General features: G+C 40.9%; 1 protein-coding gene across 9 annotated transcripts in view; it reads left to right on the top strand.

The window, feature by feature from the left end:
- LOC111872852 (plexin-B) overlaps positions 1-24,529 on the top strand; it is a 620,835-nt gene that overhangs the window by 561,401 nt on the left and 34,905 nt on the right. For all 9 annotated transcript variants that reach the window (XM_023867057.2, XM_023867062.2, XM_023867060.2 and 6 more), the window contains exons 8-11: positions 18,119-18,352; positions 19,173-19,430; positions 19,982-20,230; positions 22,091-22,507. In XM_023867057.2, coding sequence (XP_023722825.1) covers positions 18,119-18,352; positions 19,173-19,430; positions 19,982-20,230; positions 22,091-22,507 — 1,158 coding nt within the window. The remainder of the gene's footprint in view (positions 1-18,118; positions 18,353-19,172; positions 19,431-19,981; positions 20,231-22,090; positions 22,508-24,529) is intronic.

Here is a 24,529-nt window from a genome sequence, read left to right on the forward strand (position 1 = left end):
ACGGGACCCACGGCTTAAAGTCCCTCCCGGAGGACTTTTTCCCTGAATTTTTCCGCCCTTAAAAATTCGACGACCTCCGCCTGGTATTTGAACCCGCGTACTACGAGTCATGAGGTGGGACCGTTACCTCTAGACTACGGAGGCCACTTAGCTCCATGAGTAGGCCTAAGTAATAATGTACGTATTCAGTGAAATTGTGATTTAATGTACTGTAAGAGTGAATCAAGCCGGTCACGGTAGCCCAGCGGTCTAAGGCATCCACTGTCTTAGCTCGCTCGGAAACCGGGATCGTGGGTTCGAATCCCATTCAGTGCATGGATGATTGTGTGCCTTTTCCGTGTTTGTGTACAGGTAGAGGCCTTGCGACGAGCTGATCACCCACCCAAGGAGTCATACCGTATGTCTAAGATCTAGTAAAACTGAAGTGAAATGAAAAGAAAAAGAAGTCATCAGTAGAAGGATTGGATAGGCGGAGTGCAATTAGATTTGGGAATTACCCCTGCCGAAAATTGTTCATTCGAGATCGTTTAAAATGATGTGCGGCAAAATAAAAAAGAAAAATATACGTCGAAAAAATTGAGTGCTTGGCGATACTAGCTGTTAGTGAAATTTATGACGTGTCTGAAAGCCATATGACTCAGCCACCGACTGTTACAGCTGGTGAAGTTGTGACTGAAAGAAAGTCTGGCTACCTCTGTTTAGTAGTGAACTGGACAGTGACCACTGTGATGCTGTCAATGCCAGGCGAAGAAAACGACAGGTTCGGTACTTTTTGCGAAGTATCTTTTTATGTAAGCAACCATTTCCGAAAATATTTCCGCTAGATAGCATCTCTTCGCGCATATGGCTATTCTATGAAGTTTAGTATTTCTGTATTTCATGTAACCATATACAAAAATTTTCGAAGTTGTTGGCATTAGATTTTTGACAGAGTGTGTTTTTAACAATTTCCCGTTCAGACATCAACAGGATATATGCTAGTAATGTTTATATTTATCGGTCTATTAGAGTTTGTCTGTCCGACTTAAACCTGACATGAATTAATCTGGTTTCGATTTCCATTCATTGCAGCCACGACAACAGCAAGTCAGTTACGTGAAATGTTTCGATTCCTGGTTCATATCATCTTCACAGAAATGTAGGCTTTCAGTATGAATCTGTTGTGTAGAAAATAGGTAGATATGTTAACGAAATTTATTAACGGCATTTCCAACCTTATGACCCCAATTAATGACTCAGACTACCAGTTAAATTGACGCTGAGTCATTGTCGAGCTTGTCTGTTGTTATTTAAAGGTTAATTTTGCAGCATAATTTCACATGCTTCGTAAGCCTTATTGCAAGAATTTTTGTTAACTCACCATTTAAAGTATTTAATCGATACTGCTTGTGGTTAGAGCCAGGATGGCGCAGTCGGTATAGCGACTGGCTGCGGGCTGGTCGACCGAGAGGTCGGAGTACGAGTCCCGGTGGGGGTAAGAATTATCTCTTCTCCACGTCGTCCAGACCGGCTCTGGGGTCCATACAACCTCCTATCCAAAGGGTACCGATAGCTCTTTCCCCGGGGATAAAGCGGCAGGGGCGTGAAACTGACCACTCACCTGCGACTAGTGCCCAGGTCAAGAAAATGTGGCTCTGTACATCCACTCCCGCATACGCCTTCATGGTGCAGTGCGTAATTAGTTAAGCACAGGGACAACGTTGCCTTTACTTCTTGCGGTTTTCACACTATAAGTGTAAGAACTTGCACCGAAATGTCCCAGTAGGCTCGGGTTATGTAGAAGTGAACAAAATCGCCACTTCTCTTCATGTTCCACTTCAGAGTACCCTAATCAGGATAAACTGTAAATTATGCATACCAGTTTACGGATTAGTACTGGAATTAGATCTTTTCAGTTGTTAGCTCTCACTGCATTGTTAGAACTGCTGACAGTTTACATTGGTATAGAACATAATTAGGCTAATACGAATAGTATATATACATATATATTTCAGAGTGTTCGATGATTTCTGCATTCGCTCAAACCATTCAAGCCAGGAAGCATTATATAAATGGCGGCTTATCCATTACGGAATTGATATCGTAATGCTCAGTACAGTGCTGTATAGGCCTACAGAGCGAAGCTATGTGATGTTCTGTCAATAACAGTTGGGGTAGGGAATAGTCTGGACACAGCCCACAAAGATATTCGAAGTCGTACCGGAACGTTCTCCCTTCTGTGAATTCGACCATACACGGGTACATTGACGCTCATAAAGCGTAACCTGTCACTATAACAAACCCAAATTAATTGTTTCTGACAGTATCAATGTAGGCAGAACGTTATGGATTTTCTTTTCCGATGTTTTTCCTACATTGGACGGTGGGAGGGTGCTGGTTAAGGCTGGTGCCACACGAGCCCACAAAATGCGTCCGTTGTAACGAACGTCGTGACGTCCGTTGTAGAAATAAACAAGAGAGGCGAATGCTGTGCTTTTTTCTGGCTCCATTGCAGACAAAACACTACGCACCGCATTCTGCAACTGTGCGGTGTCTTCAGCAACGTCTGTCATAATGTACGTTCGTTGCAACGGACGTACTTCATGCGCTCGTGTGGCCCCAGCCTAAGGTTATGGACCAATATATAGGCTACTTGTTCCTCGTCAAGATGAACTGATCTGGTGCTGGTTTATGTTTTATTTCCTCCAAGCATACTCGTATTTGCCGGCCTGCTTTCTCAATTTGTCGTCATCATCACAATAATTATCAAGTTAATATATTCTCCAATCCTAGCAGCAAAGGAAACTTTAAACTATAGAAACGCAACAAATCATGGGATACAGTGCTGTTTCATAACTTGGTAGTCATTCAGCTTATCAAGGGATTTACGGCTTTTATGACACCCGAACAGTCATTACCATGAAGAAAGCAGTCTTCTGGGATGTGGCACCGTGTATATGTGGTGTTAACCGACGTTCCTCCGAAACGTCGGTTAACACCACATATACACGGTGCCANGCCGCCAATTCTGCAGCTACTCAAGAATTTCCCAGAATTTTATGGAACCCGAAGGTTCATTACCGTGTTCACGAGAGCCCTCCACTGGTCTCTATCCTGAGCCAGATTATCCAATCAGTCCCATTCTATCTCTCTAAGATCCATTCTAATATTGTCCACCCACCTATGCCTTGGTCTTCCCTATGGTCTCTTTCCTTCCGGCTTTCACACCAATATCCTATACGCATTCCTCGTCGCCCCCATTCGTGCTACATGACCTGCCCACCTCATCCTCCTAGACTTGATCATTCTAATTATACTTGGAGAAGAAATGAAAACATTAGAGGACCACAATAGTTGCGATGTGTCTAGTCTTTAGTCGTACTGCATACGGATGTGAACAGTAAATTAACAGTTGCATAAGGAAGACTAGATCCCCCCCCCCCACCAACTCACTGCTCATGATCATTATCTGTCCTCAGTGTATGGTACGGTCTCATTAGCTGAAACAGCTCCGAAACACCGACCAAGCGCAGTAACTTAAATATTTTAGTAAAACGGACACTGCTTTGGACATCCTTGATTTGGACTGAGGAGACGCAGCGGTGGTTGGCAGATGGTGCATGGGGTTAATATGGAAATTCTCGGAGGGGTTTAGGGCAGAGGGAGTAAGATTAAGTCATGGAAGAAACATACGTAAAGGGGCTTGGGTTCGGGGCATAGTTGGGCTTGTTGAGTGGGGTGTTGGATGGTGAATAAGACGGAACATTTCCAAGATCCGCAATTAGTGTGAAGTGCCTCTTACCCCTCAGCTCCCTTCCATATTCTCTCGCTCCACTCCTTTGATGGTTATATATGTTCATTGGGAACTGAACATTTGTACGTACCTCCTGATGGGAGGGTGAGCTGACAGTATCTTTTGGAAGCACTGGTGCACTGTAAACATACATCGCAAAGTTGACGTAGTAACATAACAAATTCCAAGTTGTACCGAACTCTCACTTTCCAGAATCACCATATATAGATATAGTATTCAGTTATCCGGTGTCTTACTGAGGCTTTGGTATGTTGTTCGTAGTCATGTATTTTATCGGATATCGATACATACGCGTATCTGTCACTTCTTCCCTGGAATTATATAATTTTCTATTATATTCTTGTCAGTTCTTTCCTGTGTATTTATCAGTATTATTACCACTGGAGCCGGGATAACATAGTCGGTATAGCGACTGGCTACGGTCTGGACGACCAAGGGACGGGAGTTCGAGCCCCAGTAGGGTCAATAATTTTCTCTTCTCCACGTCGTCCAGATCGGCTCTTGGGCCCACCCAGCCTCCTATCCAATGGGTACTGGGGGCACTTTCCTCGGGGATAAATCGGCAGAGGCATGAAGCTGACCACTTATCTTCAGCTAGTGCCGGGGTCAAGAAAATGTGGATCTATACATCCACTCCCCCATACGCCTTCATGGCGTAGTGCTTGATTAGTAAGGCACAGGGACAGCTTTACCTTTTATTACCACTGTGTATTAATACACAAAGTTACCTTTCGCTCCTTATGGTTCTTTAGTGTCGTGTTACGTAGGCCTATATGTGTCCTTTGCGGGTAAGTGGTCCAAATATGTGTAACAGACTGTATTGTGCAGATGATGTGTATGAAGTATATAGGCCTACGTAGGCGAGTCAAATGAAAACCTTAAATATTTTTTTGAGTATTATTTATTGTGCATAAGTGGTACAAAGCTGTATCACTTTTCAACATAATCTCCCCACGCTCAGTGCGAGTCCTCCAGCGCTTACAAAGTGCACGAATTCCTTTAGAAAGAAATTCTTTTGGTAGTCTGCGCAACCACTCATGCACCGCGTGGCGTACCTCTAATGTTTAAACTTGCTGCAGTTTCATTCAATGTCACTCGGCGGTTTTCCCTCACTGTGGCTTCAACTGCTGCAGTGTTCTCTGGGGTCACAACTCGATGTGCCTGACCCAGACGAGGATCATCTTCCACTGAAGTCACGCCATTTGCAAACTTCCTACTCCATTCGTACACTTGCTGATGTGATAAACATGCATCACCATACTGAAACTTCATTCTTCGATAAATTTCAATAGGTTTCACACCTTCACTACACAAAAACCGATTAACAGAACGCTGTTCTTCCCTGGTGAAAGTCTCAAGTGGGGCAGCCATGTTATACTGGTGCTGTGATGGTGTTCGTGCTTCTGCAATCTGCTGCAACGTACAGGCCATTCTGCACGCTGTTTGTAGCACGCTTACCAACTTACAGGATAATGGCGCGAAATTTCGATCTTTTATTACAAATTTAAGGTTTTCATCTGACTCACCCACGTATTCTGTATCAAATACAACAGGATTCAATGAGTGAAGATCATCTGTTAGATCCGGCCGTCCATTAATATGTACATAGGCGTATAGACTCGTTTTCTGAGAGTACGACCCATGGGCTGTTATGCTTCATTCTCGTCTGTCTGTGTCTTGCCGTGTTCCTTTATGTTGGCCTGTGTTGCGCGAAGGGGAGTGGAAAAAGTGAACCGGCGAGTCTCAGAATATTTACGAGTGGAGGGTGGAGGTGTAGGAACAGCGCAATGTGGACTGTATGTGAGTTGTGTTTTGCCTGCCAGACACAACAATATTCCAGACAATTCGCAAACGTTTCACTTTGCATAACTGAGTTTATTCGTCGTGCATTGTCGGAACGTGTTTCGCCTCATGGAACCATCATCAGGCGATACATTAACAAACGTCAATGTATGCAGGTACTGTACTTGTCATTGTGTGTTACAGTAAACGGGAAAATATAATGTGCTTCGTTCTCTTTCGTTAATCACCTTCATGTGCTCAGATCAAGTGGCTGTGTTTTTATACTGCTTTAAAAATTTATTAAAGAAGCATTTATAACTTATTAAGAGCCTTAAATTTTAAAAATATATTAATGAATTTAAGTATTAAAATATTGAATCCATGGAAATGCCATATTCTAAATATTCTTAGTGGTTGATTTCCCCTTTAGCTTAAATAAAATTAAAATAATGTTATAAAATCTTATAAAATATGTATACTAAAATACATTAACAGGTTAAAATATTATTAAAATATTGAACCCATGGAAATACCATATTCTAAATATTCTTAATGGTTGATTTCCCCCCTAGTTTAATTAAAATTAAAATTATGTATAGATTTCCTCTGTTGGTCGTGCCAAGCTCTCCACTGTCAGTGTGACTGCATTTTGACTTATAGTTATTGCCTTGATCCTAAATACTGTACGAATATATACGATAGTACTGTCCCCCTTTATGTTATCTGTAGTATATTGATGTTTGGTCGTGGTTAGCTGTGTTCTGCGCCCTAAGTTCATTTAATGTTTTCTTGTTAGGATGGCTGCGGAGCTTAGTATTTCGACATTTTCTTATGTTGTTAAATTACGTCCTTCCACGATCTGACTGCAACTGTGTTGATGGATTTATAGTCTTTATCCGAGCTTTCGTTAACGCATTTGCTTCCGTCGCCTGTTTGGAACCCAGAGGGGCGGTGTCCATAAAAGTAACAGCGCCTAGCACATGTAAGACTTTCCGGTGGTCTTGGCCTGCGCAAGAAGCGTACAAAATAAAAGAGCAGTGGGGACAAAGCAAACAAAGAACTGCTACGTCAGTAGCGGAGGGAAAAGCAGTGGCGTAGTGACAGCGTGTAAACTGCGAGGAAACATTGCCATGAGATTTACTGGTACAGTGGCACGTGGTATATTTACCTTTCGGACTGTCCGCTAGGTCTCGTGTGGTTGTGCACAGCTTAGAGCAGGTAACGTAATGTGTTTCCTGTGGAAGCTCAGCTCATGTCAGTCATAAAATAATGTGACAGTGTGTTGTGTATGTTGTGTGGCATTTCAAAGTACTTTCTGCACGCTCAGGGCTCAACAGACGCCATCCTTTATTCGCCAGTGACGCGTGAAGTGTCGTCGTTGACAAGTGGAAGGAAGGTTATGCATTGCTTTATGTATTGCACGTGTGCATCTTCCTTGAAGAAATACAAACTGCTGCAGACAGATGGTTTTATGTAGACCAACATGTGATTTTATGTTCTTGTTTACAGTATCAGTGTTCAGTTACTGCAGTTATTGTATTTGGGAAGGGTTAATACCTTGAAGTACCCTCTGCCCCCAGTGGACCAGTTGACATTTGCGAAGAAAATAGCAGCCCGACTTCGGGTGTTCTCGGGATTCTTCACATTGTTGTAGCAGTACTTGAACAGAAAATACAAAATGTTAATTGTAGGATTTGACGTTCTTAGAACGGTATGTACGAAAGCCTCTGTCTTGTGGATAAACCCCATGTAGTACGTTGAAAATCAGCCTACTTTTCGGAGAATGTGTCGTCCCTGCCTTCAGGGTCGACCAACAAACCAAGCAAGAAATTAGCGTGAAATCAGGTGGCAGATGGCATGACTTATTCTTCGACCTTGAAGATGGAGACGATGTGTTCCTCCGAAACGTTGTTTGACTTTCAGCGAACTACACAGTGTTGTATCCTAGAAGGTAGTACTCAAATCCTACAAATTATCTATAGTCTGCTTCTTCAGTTTCCCAGTTAACTAATGCCTCCTATGATAGTCGCAATATCATTTGCTTTGAAACATTTAAAATGTATTTTCTTCTTCCGTGTGCCAGAACACAGCTCCTCAACCAGACGAAACATCGAACAAGGCAGTTCTCTTGGCCTATATAACTCTGTTTCATTGCTATGGAAGGAAGCCTTTTAACAAAATAGTAACAAATACCTTTACGTCAATGTTCCGTTCGGATAATTTCGTTGTGATCATCAAGTTTCTTTATTGTGTCTTGCCCAGAATGTATCGATATGAGCCACGTACAGTATACAGTGGATAAGCGGCCTTTGCAAACGCGAAGTTGCAGAGCTTGTTTTGTGTGGTCCCTTCCCAAGTGGCAAGGCTGTATATTATTTGTAAAGGTAAAGCTGCCCTTGTGCTCAACGAATTAAGCACTACGCTATGTAGGCATATGGGGGAGTGGATGTATAGATTCACATTTTCTTGACCTCGGAACTAGCTGGAGGTGAGTGGTCAGCTTCGCGCCCCGACCGCTTTACCCCTGGAGAAAGAGCCCCCGTTACCCTTTGGGTAGGAGGTTGGGTGGACCCCAGAGTCGGTCTCGAGGATTTGGACAAAAGAAAATTCTTGACCCTACCTGGACTTGAAATCTGACCCTTCAGTCATCCAGCCCGTAGCCAGTCGCTGTTTATGTTTGTTTTAAATTATTTACCGACACCTGTTGAAGCTGTATAACATCGAATGAGCGGGGAAGGTAGCAAAGACAGGGAGGTGCTACATACATGGAGGTACCATCGCGCGTGGATAAAATCGCGAACATCAGAGAAATCGTTAACAAAGATCAGTATGAAGGTACGCATTTTGAGTTTAGCTGGGAGCAGAACCAGGGCGAGATTTCAAGTTTAGACCCCGATGGCAGAATGATGATGAATTACTCGTACAGAGCTGACCCACAATTTCTTCACACGTTGTAACCTCTTAATACTCCTATGGTAGATAAATGAAGACATAATGAAGTGCTGATGTATTGCAGCTGTAAGGAAAACGAGAAATGCCTACAAAATTCTAGTCGAAACTCCCAAAGAGAAGAGACAGCTTGCGATATCTAGGAAGCATACATGTAAATTGATCTTTTGATCCTTGCCTTAGTTGAAGACGCTGTCTGACTATGCAGTTATGGCCAGCATAGTGTACTGCAGACTGATTGTGAATGACGCAATGAACAAGGCGTGGTAGCTAGCAGTAGTACAGGTAAGTTATCTGTTGTAAGGCAGTGTCTCTGAATATGCCAGAAGAGAGTGAGGAAAATAAAGGAAAGTGTGATTTCCAATAGCAATCTTCGGGCTGTAATTCGATTGTGGGATCTCCTAATTATAGAACACATTCGACCGTAATTTTAATGAAAGTGTAATATTACGAGAAGTCCTGGGAGGAACTGATCGTCTACTTTCCTTTGATACGACACGGACCGCATAGAAAATGACGCCTGCAAAAGATCTTCTTTGCCACGGTAATGTGTTCACCTATCCGTTGCCTAGCAACGATAGGGAGATAGACCCACAGACTCTTCTTTGACACGACACGGACCGCATAGAAAACGACACGTTCCACAACTCTTCTCTTGTGTGTATTCATTGCCTATGGAACGTCTTTACCGAGCCGTTGCCTAGCAACGTTATGGATATATGTACTGACGCACAGACTGATGGGAGTTATTTATGAAGTACGCCGTTGATATGGGGTCAGGTAGCATGATATATAACCACCGCGTTTAATAAAGATTGGTTCAGGCATTCAGAAGTTGATGGTTTTGGATACACAGACAGACACACAAACAGCAAGGCCATAACATAAACCTACTTTTTTTTTTTTTTTTTTCAGAATAAGGAAAGTAGGCTACAAATGAATTGAGAAATGTAGGTACGGAGTGAGTTGGATTTTTTGAACACCGCTACGAATCTTCTTTTCCAATAACACACGACATGGCATGACATCCCCCCCCTCTGTCTCTGTCTGCAGGCGCGTCATCTGCCATGTTATTTTCACTGGAGTTTTCCTGACCGCTCGATTAACTGTCAATATTTCAAGGAAGATTCTGCATCATTTAGTTATTTAAGTGTTACAGAAATGCAAGTAGGTGTACGCGAAGAGTGATAGAGTGATGTCCCGTTGCATGAAATTACACTAAATTGTCCTTACATTTAATTAATTAAACGCCACGCTATGAAGACATATGGGGAATGGAGGTAAAGCTCCACTGTTCCTGGCCTTGGTACTAGCTGGAGGTAAGTTGTTAGATTCACCTTCCTGCCAGTTTATCGCCAGGGAAAGAACCCCGATGTCCATTTTACAGGACGCTGGGTGTGCCCCAGAGCCAGTCAAGATAGAAGCTGTGAAGAAGCTTCGTATGCGATGCAGATAGATTACGAGTATATGTGCAGGTACAGGTAGTCCTATGTGATTGTCTGTAATTTTGGACGAGAGTTGGAAAGGTGTGAACATGCGGGGAGGAAATAAACGCGCTGGAGGACGTTCCCAGGCCCTCTGTCCTATCTTTGAAGCCCTGTGTAAACTTAGAAAGGCGTGACTACTGGCGGTATATAGTGGTCTGGTCAAATCGTGTAATTATTGATCTCTGCGCAAGTTGTGCCGGAGAGAGAATGAGATTGAAGTAGAGGGGTGAAGGATTTGAAGGGAGTCGAGGGGTTGTCGGCATGCTGTGGTGCCAACTGTGGGTGGAAGTGAGGGTGCACAAGGAGCAGGAGTGGTAGAGTAGGAAAAATGGTGAAAGGAAGAGCTGGAGAGAATATGAGGCGATGGTAGTCACAAGGGAGGAGAAGGCGATAAAAAGTAGGGAATAGAAAGTGAGAACAGCCATGGAAGAAGAAGGGTATACCTTAAAAGAGAATAGGGGTTGTAGGTTTCCCTTATAACAAAATGGAGTTTCTTCCCCACAATCGAATTTCAAAAGAATATAAAATGACTTGTAAATTGAAAAGGGAATGTGGCTGGCTAATACCTTTTAGTTTCATGAGTCACTCGTTTGAATTCTGTTTTCAGGATATGTCCGGAAATAATTATACCTTTTTAAAGAAGACTGACAAACAATATAATCGCCTTTGTAGCCTCTCACCGGGAGTCTAAATCTCGAATGGAGTCTGCAGTATTTCTTTCTGCTCTTCTTTCATTATTTCCGTTTTTCAGTTCCATCTCGCGTTTTGTATTTTTCCTCGTCTCTCTTCTCTTTTCCTCTTCCTCTCTTTCATCATGTACTTCTGGAGTCGTTATGTTTTTATTCGTTTTAATCAGGTCGAATATGTCATTCTGTTATATTACGATATATATTTTTCATTTTTAGTCTACTTGTATGAAACTAGCAATGCGTGTGACTCTTGCCACCGGCAAGGAACCAGGTGGCACCTCTGTCGGCGTTCTCGCGAACTCAGTTCAACTGACGTGGAAAGGAAGTTACATGTATACATCGTGTATACTAGAATGTTTGGGATCTTAAAAAATACCGATTTCGATATTATGGCGGACATACACTTTTTCTGCATCCCTGAATATGGAAAGAAGTGGTTTGAGGAATACCGGCTGTATGGATGAACCGATTTGCGCTTCAGCGATTTGACGGATTTTAATCATTTTCGGTATTTAAGAGTTTATCCATCATAGGTCGGTGCCCAGTGTTAATGAAGTCTAGCTCCAAGACCATGGGCCCTTCAGATGTATCCAAAAATCAAAATGGTGACTTTTTCTCTCTAAATTTCAATAATTTCTGGATGGCATCTCCTGAAAGCAAACCGCGCACACAGTTCCTTAACGCAAATAACGATAGACGCACGTGAGACCCAAACGCGAAATGTCGATTTTGTCGAAACCAGCTTTACCAATCCGGTGGATTCCATTGTCTGCTGGTATTCAGCAACCAGCAGTGTTCTACCGAGCAGCAGTCGATTTCGTTTGCGAGGTATCGTAGTATCACGTGTATGTGAGGAAGTACTAGGATATGCAGTGTCTCAATACACATTTTGATATGAGACCAATTTTCTAAAATGCATCGGCCTATTATTCTACAAGTATAAACATGTGTCCGAGTTATATCTCCTGTTCCTGTGATTACTGAATTACATGCTTTCACTGGTTTATGTACATTATGACGGACCACCGAAATCAAACTCTTTCCTTTTCTTTACGTTAAATTATGTATCCTGCAGTAAAATATGTTTTTTTTTCTTTTTTATTTCTCTGCGAATTTACAATCTACTCACTAGAGTAAGGAGCAATAGGTAAATTGGTTAAAAGTAGGAACGTGAGTAGAGAATCAACCAGCGTCGATGCTCTTAAACACAATTGATGCTAGAATTTATTGCTTAACCTAATTTTGTCTCGTAAAGTATGTGTGAGCGGAAAGTAGATCACTCGATTTTGGTCTTTTTACAAAACTATCACAGGTTAAAGAAGTTTCTGTTTCGTCCAGTTCCGCAGTAGGAGTATTATAATGTAGTTTAACTTATAACTCGCCTTTCTTCTAAAATTGGATCAGTTGTTTCTCCTGAAGTTGCTATGAATAAGTTTTCCCTGCCAGAAATTCTTCCTGAACAGCTAACAGAATGTCCGTACATTGTTCTTCTCATTATTAACTGTTTGAGTACACCTTTCTTCTCTACAAAGAACAATATACTCGTAATCTCACATTTTCTGTTGTTTTTGGGTGAATGCGTTTCCTGAGCCGGATTTAATCGAATTAAATAACTCCGTGGCCTGTAGTCCGCAAACGAACTGTACCGACCGAGCGACCGCCGCTTGTCGGTGACGTTAGTGCCAACTTTTGCGGATAGAGGGTGTCACGTGGTCAGCTCAACGGATCCACACGGCCGTTAATCTCCGTAGTCTAGACCGGAGCCTCTATTTCCTTGAAACAGCTCCTCAATTATCCTTACGAGGCTGAGTGGACCCCTTTCCAGACCCACTACTTCTCAGAATATTTGGTAGCTCCGGGAAAGGAACCTGGGACCTCTGACCACTAGACAGAGGCGGTCTACGCTTCAAAAGTAATGTGTGTGCTATAAGGTAAAGAATGTTGACCCTGTGCTTGAGCACCATGCCAATAGGGCATATGTGCGTGTATGTTAAATCTCATGCACTCATGACCTCTGCTAGTGCAGCTTCGTAATCCGGCCACTTTAGTTAGCTCCCACAGTAACCTGCCGTTTTCACAAGAGGCTGCGTGAACACAAAATCCGGTTTCGATATGGTGGGGTGTCACTGCACGGCATCGAATCCCGGTTGTCCAGCTCTCCGGTGCTTTCACTTGGACACATTTCTTTGCTTTATGTGTGTGACAATTATGAATAAGACAGACAAATATTAAATATAAACGTATAATTATAACCGAATCACGATTAGGTTTCGCGTCCTTTATATTTAAAGTTGTCGATTGTTGCAGTAAAAATATTTCGCGTAGAGAATAAAACTTTATGCTAGAAGCTGTTCGTAATGCTCTCAAGTCGAGCTAGCACGAGGATGACATCATTTAGCGATCTTCAAGATTTAAAATATAGTACCTTAATTAGCAAGAATGACAATCGAATTAGATTCAGCAATATTAACTTATTATATTGTATTTGAGCATCCACTCTCGTTGATGTATCACTCGCTTGTTCAATTCCGTTATTTTAAATTAAGACGAGATTTCCAACCCGTATGGTAGACCTAGACTGGAAGTATACAGAGACCCGTGGTTAGGGACAGGAAGTCATTACCCCCATGAGTACTTGTCCCAGAGATATTACTCTCACTCTCCAGCGACACTGAAAGTGACAATGAAGGATCCTTTGCCCGATGCAGAAGTTACAGATCTCCTTCTGCCACTGTTCCTAGTGACCGGTATGTTTCAGAAGACATAGACAGTATTCAACTCTACCGCTATGTCCAGCATCCTTCTCTGTATGTGAAACAATACTGTCACGTCTGCACGGCGTCAGTCGCAGTCAGTTCGCTGGATCGATGATGGAGGTGCCACTTGACGCATGGTTGTGAAATGCGAATGAAACGTTACAGTTCATTCTGAACGTCATCATCTGAAGTGCAAGTTGAGAGACAGCCCCTCTCGCGAATGCTGCGGCAGTAGGCCGATGGCCAAATCGTCTTTTGGTGTGTGGGGCCAGCGTGCAGCAGCTGCAGTGCTGACAGGGACGTGGTGACGCTCATAACCTCAACAGGGCACAGTACGATGCTAATGCGGTCACCCTAAACAGAAGCCAGCCACCTTATCATCGTCATAAAAACTGTCTACGGTCTGTACACTCAGCGCCCTTGGCACATGTCGGACCCATTTTCTCCTTAGAGAGGAGGTACCGAAGTGGGAAAAATACAGGTGTCTTACTGTAATCATTATCCGGTCAAAAGCCGAAGCAGGGAGCTGTTGGAGGGGAGGTGCCAGGCATTTGCTTGCCCCTTTCTGAATTTTTGAGAAGGGAAGGGAAATATGCTAAGCATTTTGTTTTTAATGTTCCATCCTGAATGCTCTAGACCCTAGAGTATGCAGGATAGAAGAATTCAAAAGAAAACAGACACTTTCAAACTTTCGTTGAGACCACTTAAGAGTATTTTTACTGATTGCCCTAGACTTCGGGGCGATCGGTAAAAACAGTCTCAAGCGGGAAGGCAGTGCGTGTTTTCCCTTGTATGGCAACATTTTCCTGTATGATGTGAAACATGCAAAACCCTCATTGAAGCCCGACACCAGGCGTTCAGGAGTGAATAGTTTACCACAACAAAAGCAAAGCGTGCATAGGACTGACTGCCCATAAATATCATGGAATGACCTCCCATGTCTTCATAACATGAATGCACATTTATTTACAAGATGGGTAAGGATGAGTGGAAGCATTTTTGCGCCATGAAACTTTCAATCTGTTTTTTTTTCTTTTGTATACGATATATTTATGATTGTCATTTATAGAGTCATAACGCTCCATGACGTCATTTTGCGATGGCGTGCAATATTGCGGTTTTACTGTTGGGAGCCAGTTTCAGCGAGAAGGAAATCCCTCATATTTGTTCCTTAGGGTCTCTGATCATTCTATGTGGTATGATACTTTGAGATTCAGAGAAAATTGCTTTCATAATACATCTATAGAAGGTATGATTGTGTCTGTAACCAAGTACCACGCCATGAAGGCTTTAAGAAGAACGCTGCATGCATTCTTAACCTCTACGGTAGGTTTAGATGTTCGCCTCCAGATGTTTTTCTGGAACTAGTCCCTCGTGTCCATTGGATATAAGGTTGATTGTATCCTAGAGCAAGTTTGGGATTGTGGTAGAGAGACAAATGTTAGCCCTGCTGGGAAGCTGGTCCATGTCAGGCCAGTATTTTCACTGAATTGTCCTGGTTCACAATATAGCAAGAGTGATGATGTGGGTGAAGTAACTAGCCATAGTTGGATGGTCAGAGTTGATTCCAGTGTGACTTTTGGAATTGTTCTCTCCAGCACCGCTACAGAACGCAGTTGTCTCACTTGTGGGCATAAATATGCCTTCCTTCCAAGGATGAAGGTGGCCATGGGATGAATAGGACCATTCAGGTTCATTTTGTGCTTGAGTAAAGAATGAGTGGAGATTTACCTACACAAATCCTGTTCATGTCTATATGCATGGTACTCCATGGGTAACTGTCAGGGATGTCAGAAACGTTTTGAAATTGAGGAGGGAGGGTGAATAGTAGGAAGGGAGAAGTGTTTAAAATTGTGGATATTCAAATTAAGTTAGTTGGCCTGAACTCCTAGGTGATAACGACATCATGGAAATTATTTTTTAATGTTGTATATCATCTCTAGCTGCTCCCAGTTCTCCGCTTCTATGTGTACAACTTCTGCCACATGTCACAGAATTGACTAAGAGTTACAGTATAATGCAGAAAGGTTTATACTCATAGTATATGAGTAATAATGATTATTCATACCTTAGGTGAATGATTGATGAGTCAAATTGATTGATTGATCGATTGTTTGATTGATGAGTCAATTTAGAAACAAGTCAACTGTTGAGATACTATTAATAGACATGCTATCCATTGCCATCACTTGAGTTACATTATACTTAGTGTATTGAGCATTGATGTTATTTATGCAGGATTTTATATACAGAATGTACCACGGGCAAGAAATGTGGCAGGTCATTTCCGGTCTGCATTCTTTTGTGACCTGCCTGATTGCATTTATTCATACATTTCCACAAGTACTTGTGTAATAAACTATGGTAGACAACTGTATTTTTACATATTTATAATTGCTTTTGTCTAGTGCAGTGTCCCGCAACCTTTTCTACTTGCGGCACACCATGAAGTATCCATGACTCAACACGGCACACCAAAATGTTATTCCCCTCAAAAACGCATGATATCAGACAATTAATATAAATACGTAACGTGATCAACTTATTACTATAATACTATTATTGTTATTTTCTTATCATTAAACAGAAATCGACTCATGCATTTATTAACAATTAATGAACTTTAATTCACTGTAGAGTGTAGAAAATGCACTTCTATTACTATTAAAGTAAATACAGTAATTCTACTCATACCTTCAATGTGATACTTCCATGGTGGAATCGTTGACAACGCAAGTCTCATTTCTTCATCGATGGCTTTGAGCCGCTCCCTCTTTGTTTTAATTTCAGTTAATGTTTAGAAGCCCAGTTCACACAAATATATAGTTGAAAATGGCAATAACACATTAACTGCCATCTTGGAGATGGCCGGATGTTCACTCCTTATTGGCAACCAAAACGTATCCAAAGGAACTTCGAGAAGTTTTAGTTTCAATGTTCTGTCTGCTTTTAAATCTGCGAGTTCCTCTTGTATATTAATCGGAAGATGTTCCGAATTCGCAATGAATGGATCACGAACCCAGTCGAAATCTTGCACACTCTCTCCAAAATAGTTATTGAATGTCAATTGCAGCATTTCTAAATGTTCTTTAATTGTGTCCATCACCACTAATCCCTGCAGTTTTAGGGAAAAGCACATACACGAACATGCGGCAGGTATATCAAAGAAGCCACATAGATGCAAGAAAAATAAAAATAAATGAAATATTTATAATTTAAAATGAAGTCCAACAATCGGTGGGTGCATCGTTACAGGAAGAAAGTCATAAAGCTGAAGAAGCTCTAACTTCTAACAAACAGGGACAAGTACCAAAACAGCATTATAAAAGACAGGGAAACCCTTGCTAATCCCTGCAGTTTTAGGGAAACACACATACACAGAACATGCGGCAAGTATATCAAAGAAGTCGCATAGATGGGAGAAAAATAAAAATAAATCAATAATGAAATCTCTGATATAATTTACGTTTAATTTCTTACAATACATCACTGTACATAAAAAATCATAGCATGTAATAAAGAATAAACAAACATCATCTTATTTAATCAGTGCAGTGGCTGAGAATAAAATACAATACTGGGATGAAATAAAACAAATAAAATTCGACAGTTAATTTCTTACAATAGGTAGAAGTTTGTGTCACACCATTCAAATTGTGACAGCACACTAGTTGCGGAACACTGGTCTAGTGTGTGATTCACAGTCAGTAAGATGGCATCTCCATGGAGATGTTGATGGATACTTCAGTGTCATGCATGATATGATATATCAAAGAAATTACTAAATACAGATAGAGTTGTAGCATGTGGAACCATGAAGATGACTAAATTAACATGACAAGTAAGGGGTTTGAATTGTATGCCTTTGCATAAGGTGATTGTTCCATCTGCTCCAAAAAAGGATTCAGAAACTGTTGTTAGGTGAAATGATGAGATTCAGACTTGCACCTCAGCATTCCTAGCTCGTGAGGGAATCCGCCTATTGAAATGTATTTATTCAAGCTGTGTTCTCCTACAGTTACTGTGTATATGTCCATTGTCACATCCTCCTTCAGTGAACTAACAGACAATTTAAATATATATATATATTTAGTTTATTATTTACGTTTCAATTGGGCAAAAGATGCCTTTAACCCCAAGAGAGTAATTTTTCTCATCAGACATGTAATCCTCCACTTGTTGCAGTTTATGCAGTACATCAGTTACCACTCATGTTCTGGTTATAATTTTTTTGTATTTTGACCTGGTGTCACAGGCGATCAGATTGAAGTAAATAGAAAATATGATAATTCTCATTGCAGGTTGCAGTATTTTTGAGAAAGAGTTGCATGCTTTATTCATCACAGAGCTTTCAAATATAACCAGCAGGACCTTTTCAGATGACCATCACCCAGCTGCACTGTAACATGGGTCAAACATATACATACGTACATACATACATACATACATATACATTTGCGTTAAACCACACCCACATGCTGAGATGTGGCATGGCCAGGAATAAGTCAAATTGTCTACTCAGTCTGTGAAACTTATTCATGTTTCTGTGTTATTTTTTCTTTGCGGAGTGTGATTGGGAGAAAGATGATATGGACTGCTGAGATTATGTTTATGTATTTGGCAGTATTTATTAAAAGTGTTTGAATTTTTATGTGCTTACAGAATCCTGCCCACCTTATGACACATGGTGCCAACTACTGCCCTAGGTTCCGTCGGCCAGCGGAGGATATTTTATTACCAAACAATGTGCCAAAAGAAATAGTTTTGGAAGTTGAAAACTTGCCTCATCCACAAGTGGGACACACAGGCTTCCAGTGTATTGTTAACATTGAAGGTGCTAAAATGATGGTTCCAGCACGAGTGGATAATCCATATATTGTCTGTGATAAGACAACAGTAAGTGTTCTCTCCAGTAATATTTCTGTTCCATTCTTGCAAGTTTAGTTTGTTTCTTACTCAGTACAAATTTAAGTGAATTGCTGTCTATACCAGTGAACAGTTAAATGTTACCACTGTCTGTACTTTCACATATTCTAGTTAAGAGTCTCATTAAGAAATAGTGGAAGGTGTTTTGGTGTCTGAAGTATGAGTCTGAGAGAAGAGCATCATATTTGCTAAAATCAGATTTATCAGTAACAGATTAATGTATTAGAACTACAGATAACATGAAACATGTTTTCATTCATTTCTGTAACTTATGGTTAAGTTATTTAGCCCTTCAGCTAAGGTGGCACTTAGAATTGCCCAGTACAGCACTAATTCATACACTGTTAAAATAATGTAATTTGACTGTGTGAAAGGAATATGTTCCTTAACCACTCTAAGATATCCATGAAGAGAGAAACTTCTAAATATTACAAATGTTACATGTTGAAAACATCAACATGGCAACTGTAGGATGTTAAAGAGCTGCTTCAGTTTACACATCCTGAAACAGAAATCAGGAGAAAGACCAGAATCATGTTATGTTTGAATTGCTTGTTTAGATTTCTTCATCGGATTCCATCATATACCCACATATATTTCCGCTGTGCTATGCTGAATTGTCTGTAATCATGATGATTGTGATCATCAGTTATGTTGTCTTTAGGTATCATCTTTGGTTTGTCACTAATATAGATGGCAAGGCATGAAGTATCTGTGGGCATTTAGCATTAAGCTGCTGCTGCTGCACTTACTACAAAGAATGTAAACGAGTTGTATGCTTTTTTTGCAGTATTCATATGAAGCAAATACTGGGGAATACCAGGCCAGTGTGACAATTGTTTGGAATCGAAATCACCATGTGGACACAATTAATGTTGTGCTGTACAAATGTGATATCTTGGGATCTCATCGGGAACATCCCGACTGTTCTTTGTGTGTAACTCGTAATGCAAAGTACCAGTGTACTTGGTGTGCCAACACATGCAGCTTCAGTGAAAGTTGTCTTCACACACCAGTGAGCGAATGCCCTAAACCCCGCATTGACATGGTAAGCTTCACATCAGTTACTGATCCTCTCCTTAATCCCTGATAAATATAACTACATATTTAAAAAAATAAATATTTTCTAAGGTTCTCGAATCATATTTTTGTGGCGGGGGGGAGGCAGGAGATTGTTAAATTTGCCATAAAGCGGGACACATTATATGTAGTATGCATATAGTATGTAGTATGCTGTAGTATGCAACCAAGCCACATTTTACATTTTTAAGCTAGAGAATGTGTAAGTAAGAAAGTAAAGTTGTCCCTGTGAATTTGATTTGTTTCATTCTGGTCTGTCACACTAACAATTATAATTACAAACCACTCCATCCAGTGTGACATATAAGTTTTTACTACATTAAAACTTATCTCCCTTACATGTTTCGGTCCTTATGGGCCTTCATGGTGTAGTGCTTAACTAGTTAAGTACTACACCATGAAGGCATATTGGGGGGTGGATGTATAAGCCCATTTGCCTTAACTGATTATGAGCTAGTAGATCAAAATAAATTTAAAATTAATTAATCATTCTCCTGAACCACTAGCATCTACTTTCAGATCAAACCACTCAGTGGTCCTGTTGAAGGCGGTACACTGGTCACTATTGAAGGCAGCAACCTGGGTCTGAAAGAAGATGATGTCAGAGGAAAAATCAGCATAGGCCACACACCTTGTGAACTGATACAGTATGAAGTATCTGTAAGGATTGTGTGTCGTACTGGCAGATCAGATGGAGAGACTGTGGCCCCAGTGTTTGTTGGCAATGAAGCTGGGACTACTGAGTCTGCTGTGCACTTCACTTACAAGGTAAGGTGGGAGAAGGTCTTTCAGTAAATAGTGTTACACAGACTGAACTCACAGGATTGTCCCAGACATGTGTGGTTGGTTGCATGTTGAGTGCCAGTCATAATATTTCTCATGTTCTCAAATTCAGTCAGGTACCTGTCTCTTGTAGATGTCACGTTTCTGCAGAGTGAACTACATTTGGTGGACTGGTGTAATGTGTAACTGTCTCTTGGAATTGTGTGTTAGTGAAATTTGATGGAAAAAAATTTAAATGATGGTGCTTTCTTAGAGAAAAATATCTAGTACTTAGTTTGTTAAATTATTTTCTGTATTCTATAATATGCTGATCTATCTATCACAAAATTGTAATTTGGTGATAGATTAGTTGCTGTGAAGTACATTTTCTGATTTTAAAATCTTTAGTAGAGCCACAGTATTCTCAAGGATTCCAATGCTTCTGTAACAGAGACTATTAAAACAGAGCCCCAGTGTTGACTACTAGTGTTTCTTGTTTAACATATTCTGCAGTGTCGTTAGAATCAAGGTCTTTAGTACAGACTTGTGAATCAGAGGACTGAGGAGCTGCAGTGTACAGTAAACTTCTGGTTATCAGCACATGGGGTTGCTGGTTGCATGAGCAAGTCTCTTGCAGGAATCCAGTACAGTACAGTCTAGTAGACAAGCCTATACATTTATAACCATAGGTGACAGCAGATTGATGGGTGAAAGAATTCGGATGTTGTAACGTGGTAACAAATTCAGCTAGCCTCTAATGTACAATTAATGGCATCTACATGAGGGAGGGTGATGAGAAGAACTTCTAGTGAGGGCTGGGTGAACTATCATGTGTTGGGTGAACACATGCACATCACGGTTTTATTCTTTGATCTTTATAAATTGGACAATTGACAAAGTCCAAAGACTCAGTAATCCTGATGGTAAGTTTTCTTTGAAAGTTTTGCTGGTTGCATTAGAATTTCACAGCTTGGATATCAGATAACTGGGACTGTAGTGAATTTGTTCTGAAACAGTGCATTTCACTGTATTCATAGTCTCAGATTGAACTTATCCAGCAAACCAGACCAGACTTGGGTTGGTGGAATCACATAGCTTGTTTGAAAACAGTGAGGCTTATGCAGTAATGCATGGTAGTCAAATGTGTGGTGCAGTTAGCTATTAACCTCAGTTTCTTACCTGGAAGGTGTACAAATGTTTTTGTTTTTTGTTCACACTTACTGGTACTGTTCTTTAAATTATAACTTACTTGGTGCTTAGCTAATTTTAAGCATTTTATGAAATTTCAGACTTACTAGTGTACTCCAGCTTCACATTTTTTAGACATTGTTTGAATTGTATAACATATGATTCCTCAATTATTAGAGAATATATTATGATAATATGTTCACTTCTTTGTGTGCATGCTTCTGGAAATGTGTACATCCATTGTTTTGATAACATATTTACTTTTAATTCTTGCCTTGAAGTAAAGAGCAAAGTAGGTTGGTATGGTTCTGAGAGGTGTTCATGGTTTTTCTCATGATGTTCAGGCAAGTGCTTGGGCAGTACCTTCTTAAAAGTTATGGTTGTCTGCTTGCACATTTTTGCCTACGTACTATTTTATTCCCCGGGTCACTCAATGCCGTATAACCTGCCAGCTTCATATATTAATCTCAGAATCAGTCATTCAAATAAAGTTGCTGTTACAGTCCATATTGAGTGTATTGATTCCACATATCATAAGAAATTTCATTCATCAGAGATTTCATAATTTGAAATTTATAATAAGTAGAGGCAGATTTTGTATTTTTATGATTGCACATCATGTAGTAACACTTTGTGAATGCCTTCACATTTAACTGAACAGTGTTTGTGTTACTGTAGGATGTCGTGCTGGAGGGTGTGTTCCCATCCATGGGGCCCCAGAGTGGAGGCACTCAGCTGGCCATTACAGGGCAGTATCTGAATATTGGCAGTACCATTTCTGCATTCCTAGATGACTTACCGTGTCAAGTGAACTCCACACAAGCTTCCAGCAGTCGCATCACTTGCATCACGTCACGATCTAATGGTCCCCGCCAAATCAACCGGCTAACCCTTACCATTGATGGCGCCAACAGGACACTAGAAGGCAGTCCTTTCAACTATACCAGTGATCCTACAATAAGAGAGATTAAGCCATTAATTAGTTTTGCTTCAGGGGGCCGAATGATTACTGTCCATGGCACTAATTTGGACACCATACTGAAACCTGAAATGGTAGTCTTTATTGATGAAGAGCCTAATCCTATAAATAAAACGGTAAGAAAATCTATGCATTCACAATTCAGAAATAGCTTGCACTGTAAATGATTGGTTGATTAACACTTTGTCCACAAATGATTACAATGCTCACAAGTATTCACTGTCATTTCACCATCTGCTACATCATACCACTCTTGCTTGGTTCCTTGCTGGCTCCGTCATCACAGATCAAGGATTGTGGGCTGTCTTCTCACAGACTCTCCCTGTCGTTTTCCATCACGCTGACACTAGCATGCTTCTTTACAGTGGCTAATTGCAGACCAGCTAGAAACACTGCCTTCAGTAGTTCCCCCAACTGCTGTATGCATATTCATTACTGTAGATACATGTTTTAACAAGATGCTCTCTATCACTTGAATGCCCCTGCAAGATTTTTGTGATTCAAAGATTCCAAAGCCTGTCGTGACACAGTATGTTCCTCTCAAGTATTATGTATCCAGTGATTCACTTCCTAAAGCACTGTAACAAGTTTCAGAATCAATATTCATATCAGTTCCTTCCAGTGTATTAGCTCCCTAAGTTCTTTTGTTGCTGATGTTTGAACTTCAGTCATGAGACTTCTTGGAAGGAGGGGAGTAGTTTGTGATTTCAGTCCTTAAATTTGTAAAGCTGCTGTCAACTTTCCCACCTCTCCATTAACCTTTTGTCATTTTCATATTTCATCTCTTTTTCCTCTGTATGTGCTACACTCTATACTTAATATTACCATTTTAAATTTTGCCTCATATATGTTTTCTGTGATGATCTGTCTTTACTTTTAGAATAATTATTGTCATGAGTTTTAAATGCTGTCATCACCATCACCACCTGCTCCCCCCTCCCCTCCTCCTCCTCATCCTCCTCACTTTTACACTGGTCTTCCATTTGGATGTATTTAGAACCATGTCAAGAAAAGAGCACAGTTGACTCTGTCATTTTGGGTGCACTGTGATTCACATTGCCTCTGCCTATCATTCTATATGTAAACAATGTGAGTAATTTCATTTCTGTATGTAGCAGTGGGCTTGAAATATTTCATTTTGCTCGAAAACAACAGGACCCCTGCAATCATTATGTTTCTGTAATGAATGTAGTATATAGAGAGAGCTGAGACTGACATGCCTCCTTTGGTATAAAATAAACCACTGTAAGTTAAAATAAGTGAAGTGCTCTGTGCTTGAAAATTTCTGAGTACTGCTGATTGTGGTAGAAAATAGAAGAAAAGAGTTTTAAATGATAAAGTCATGTGTGTTCAGTATTAAGAAAGCTAAAATGTGATTTAAGAAACATACGAAGGTTGGAACTTTAATAGTGGCAACTATTTATTTACAACTGATACAAAATAGATGCATGTTTCAAAGTTTTACTATCCTTCAGTGTAGTCACCAGCATTGTGTACAACCTGTTGCCAGCGATGTGGAAGTTGTAGGATACCTTTAGCAGCACCTGTTGTGTTCATAGTTAAAATGGAGCGGACTACTGCCTGAAGAATCTCTGGAACAGTTCTGAAGCGAATGGCATGAAGTGGTTCCTTCATCTTAGGAATCAAGTCGAAATCACGAGGGCTTAAGTCCGGGGAGTATGGTGGATGGTACAGCACTTCCCAGCCCCATCGATTGAACAAATCAGCCACAGCTTGCGCTGTATGCGGCCGAGCATTGTCCTGCAAAATGATGGGTGGGTTCTGCAGAAAGTGTCGCCGCTTGTTTTTCAAAGCTGGTCACAGGTTGTGTTCCAAAAATGAACATTAATACTGCACATTGACGGTCTGCTGTTCGGGAACGATATGCATTAGGATAACACCGTCACAGTCGTACACGAGAATCGCCATAACTTTCACATTGCTGGGGTTCTGATGAACTTTTGATTTTCGTGGTGACCTGTAATGACGCGATTCGTTTGATTGGTGTTTCATTTGTGGCTCATACGATTTGGCCCATGTCTCATCCAGCGCAATGATACGGCGTAAGAAAGCCTCTCATTCACGCTCATAGCGCTCCAAGTGGTTACGAGCAGCGTCGTATCGTAGCCATTTCTGCA

This window comes from Cryptotermes secundus, unplaced genomic scaffold (genome assembly GCF_002891405.2).
Source record: "Cryptotermes secundus unplaced genomic scaffold, Csec_1.0 scaffold298, whole genome shotgun sequence".
NCBI classification, from domain to species: domain Eukaryota; kingdom Metazoa; phylum Arthropoda; class Insecta; order Blattodea; family Kalotermitidae; genus Cryptotermes; species Cryptotermes secundus.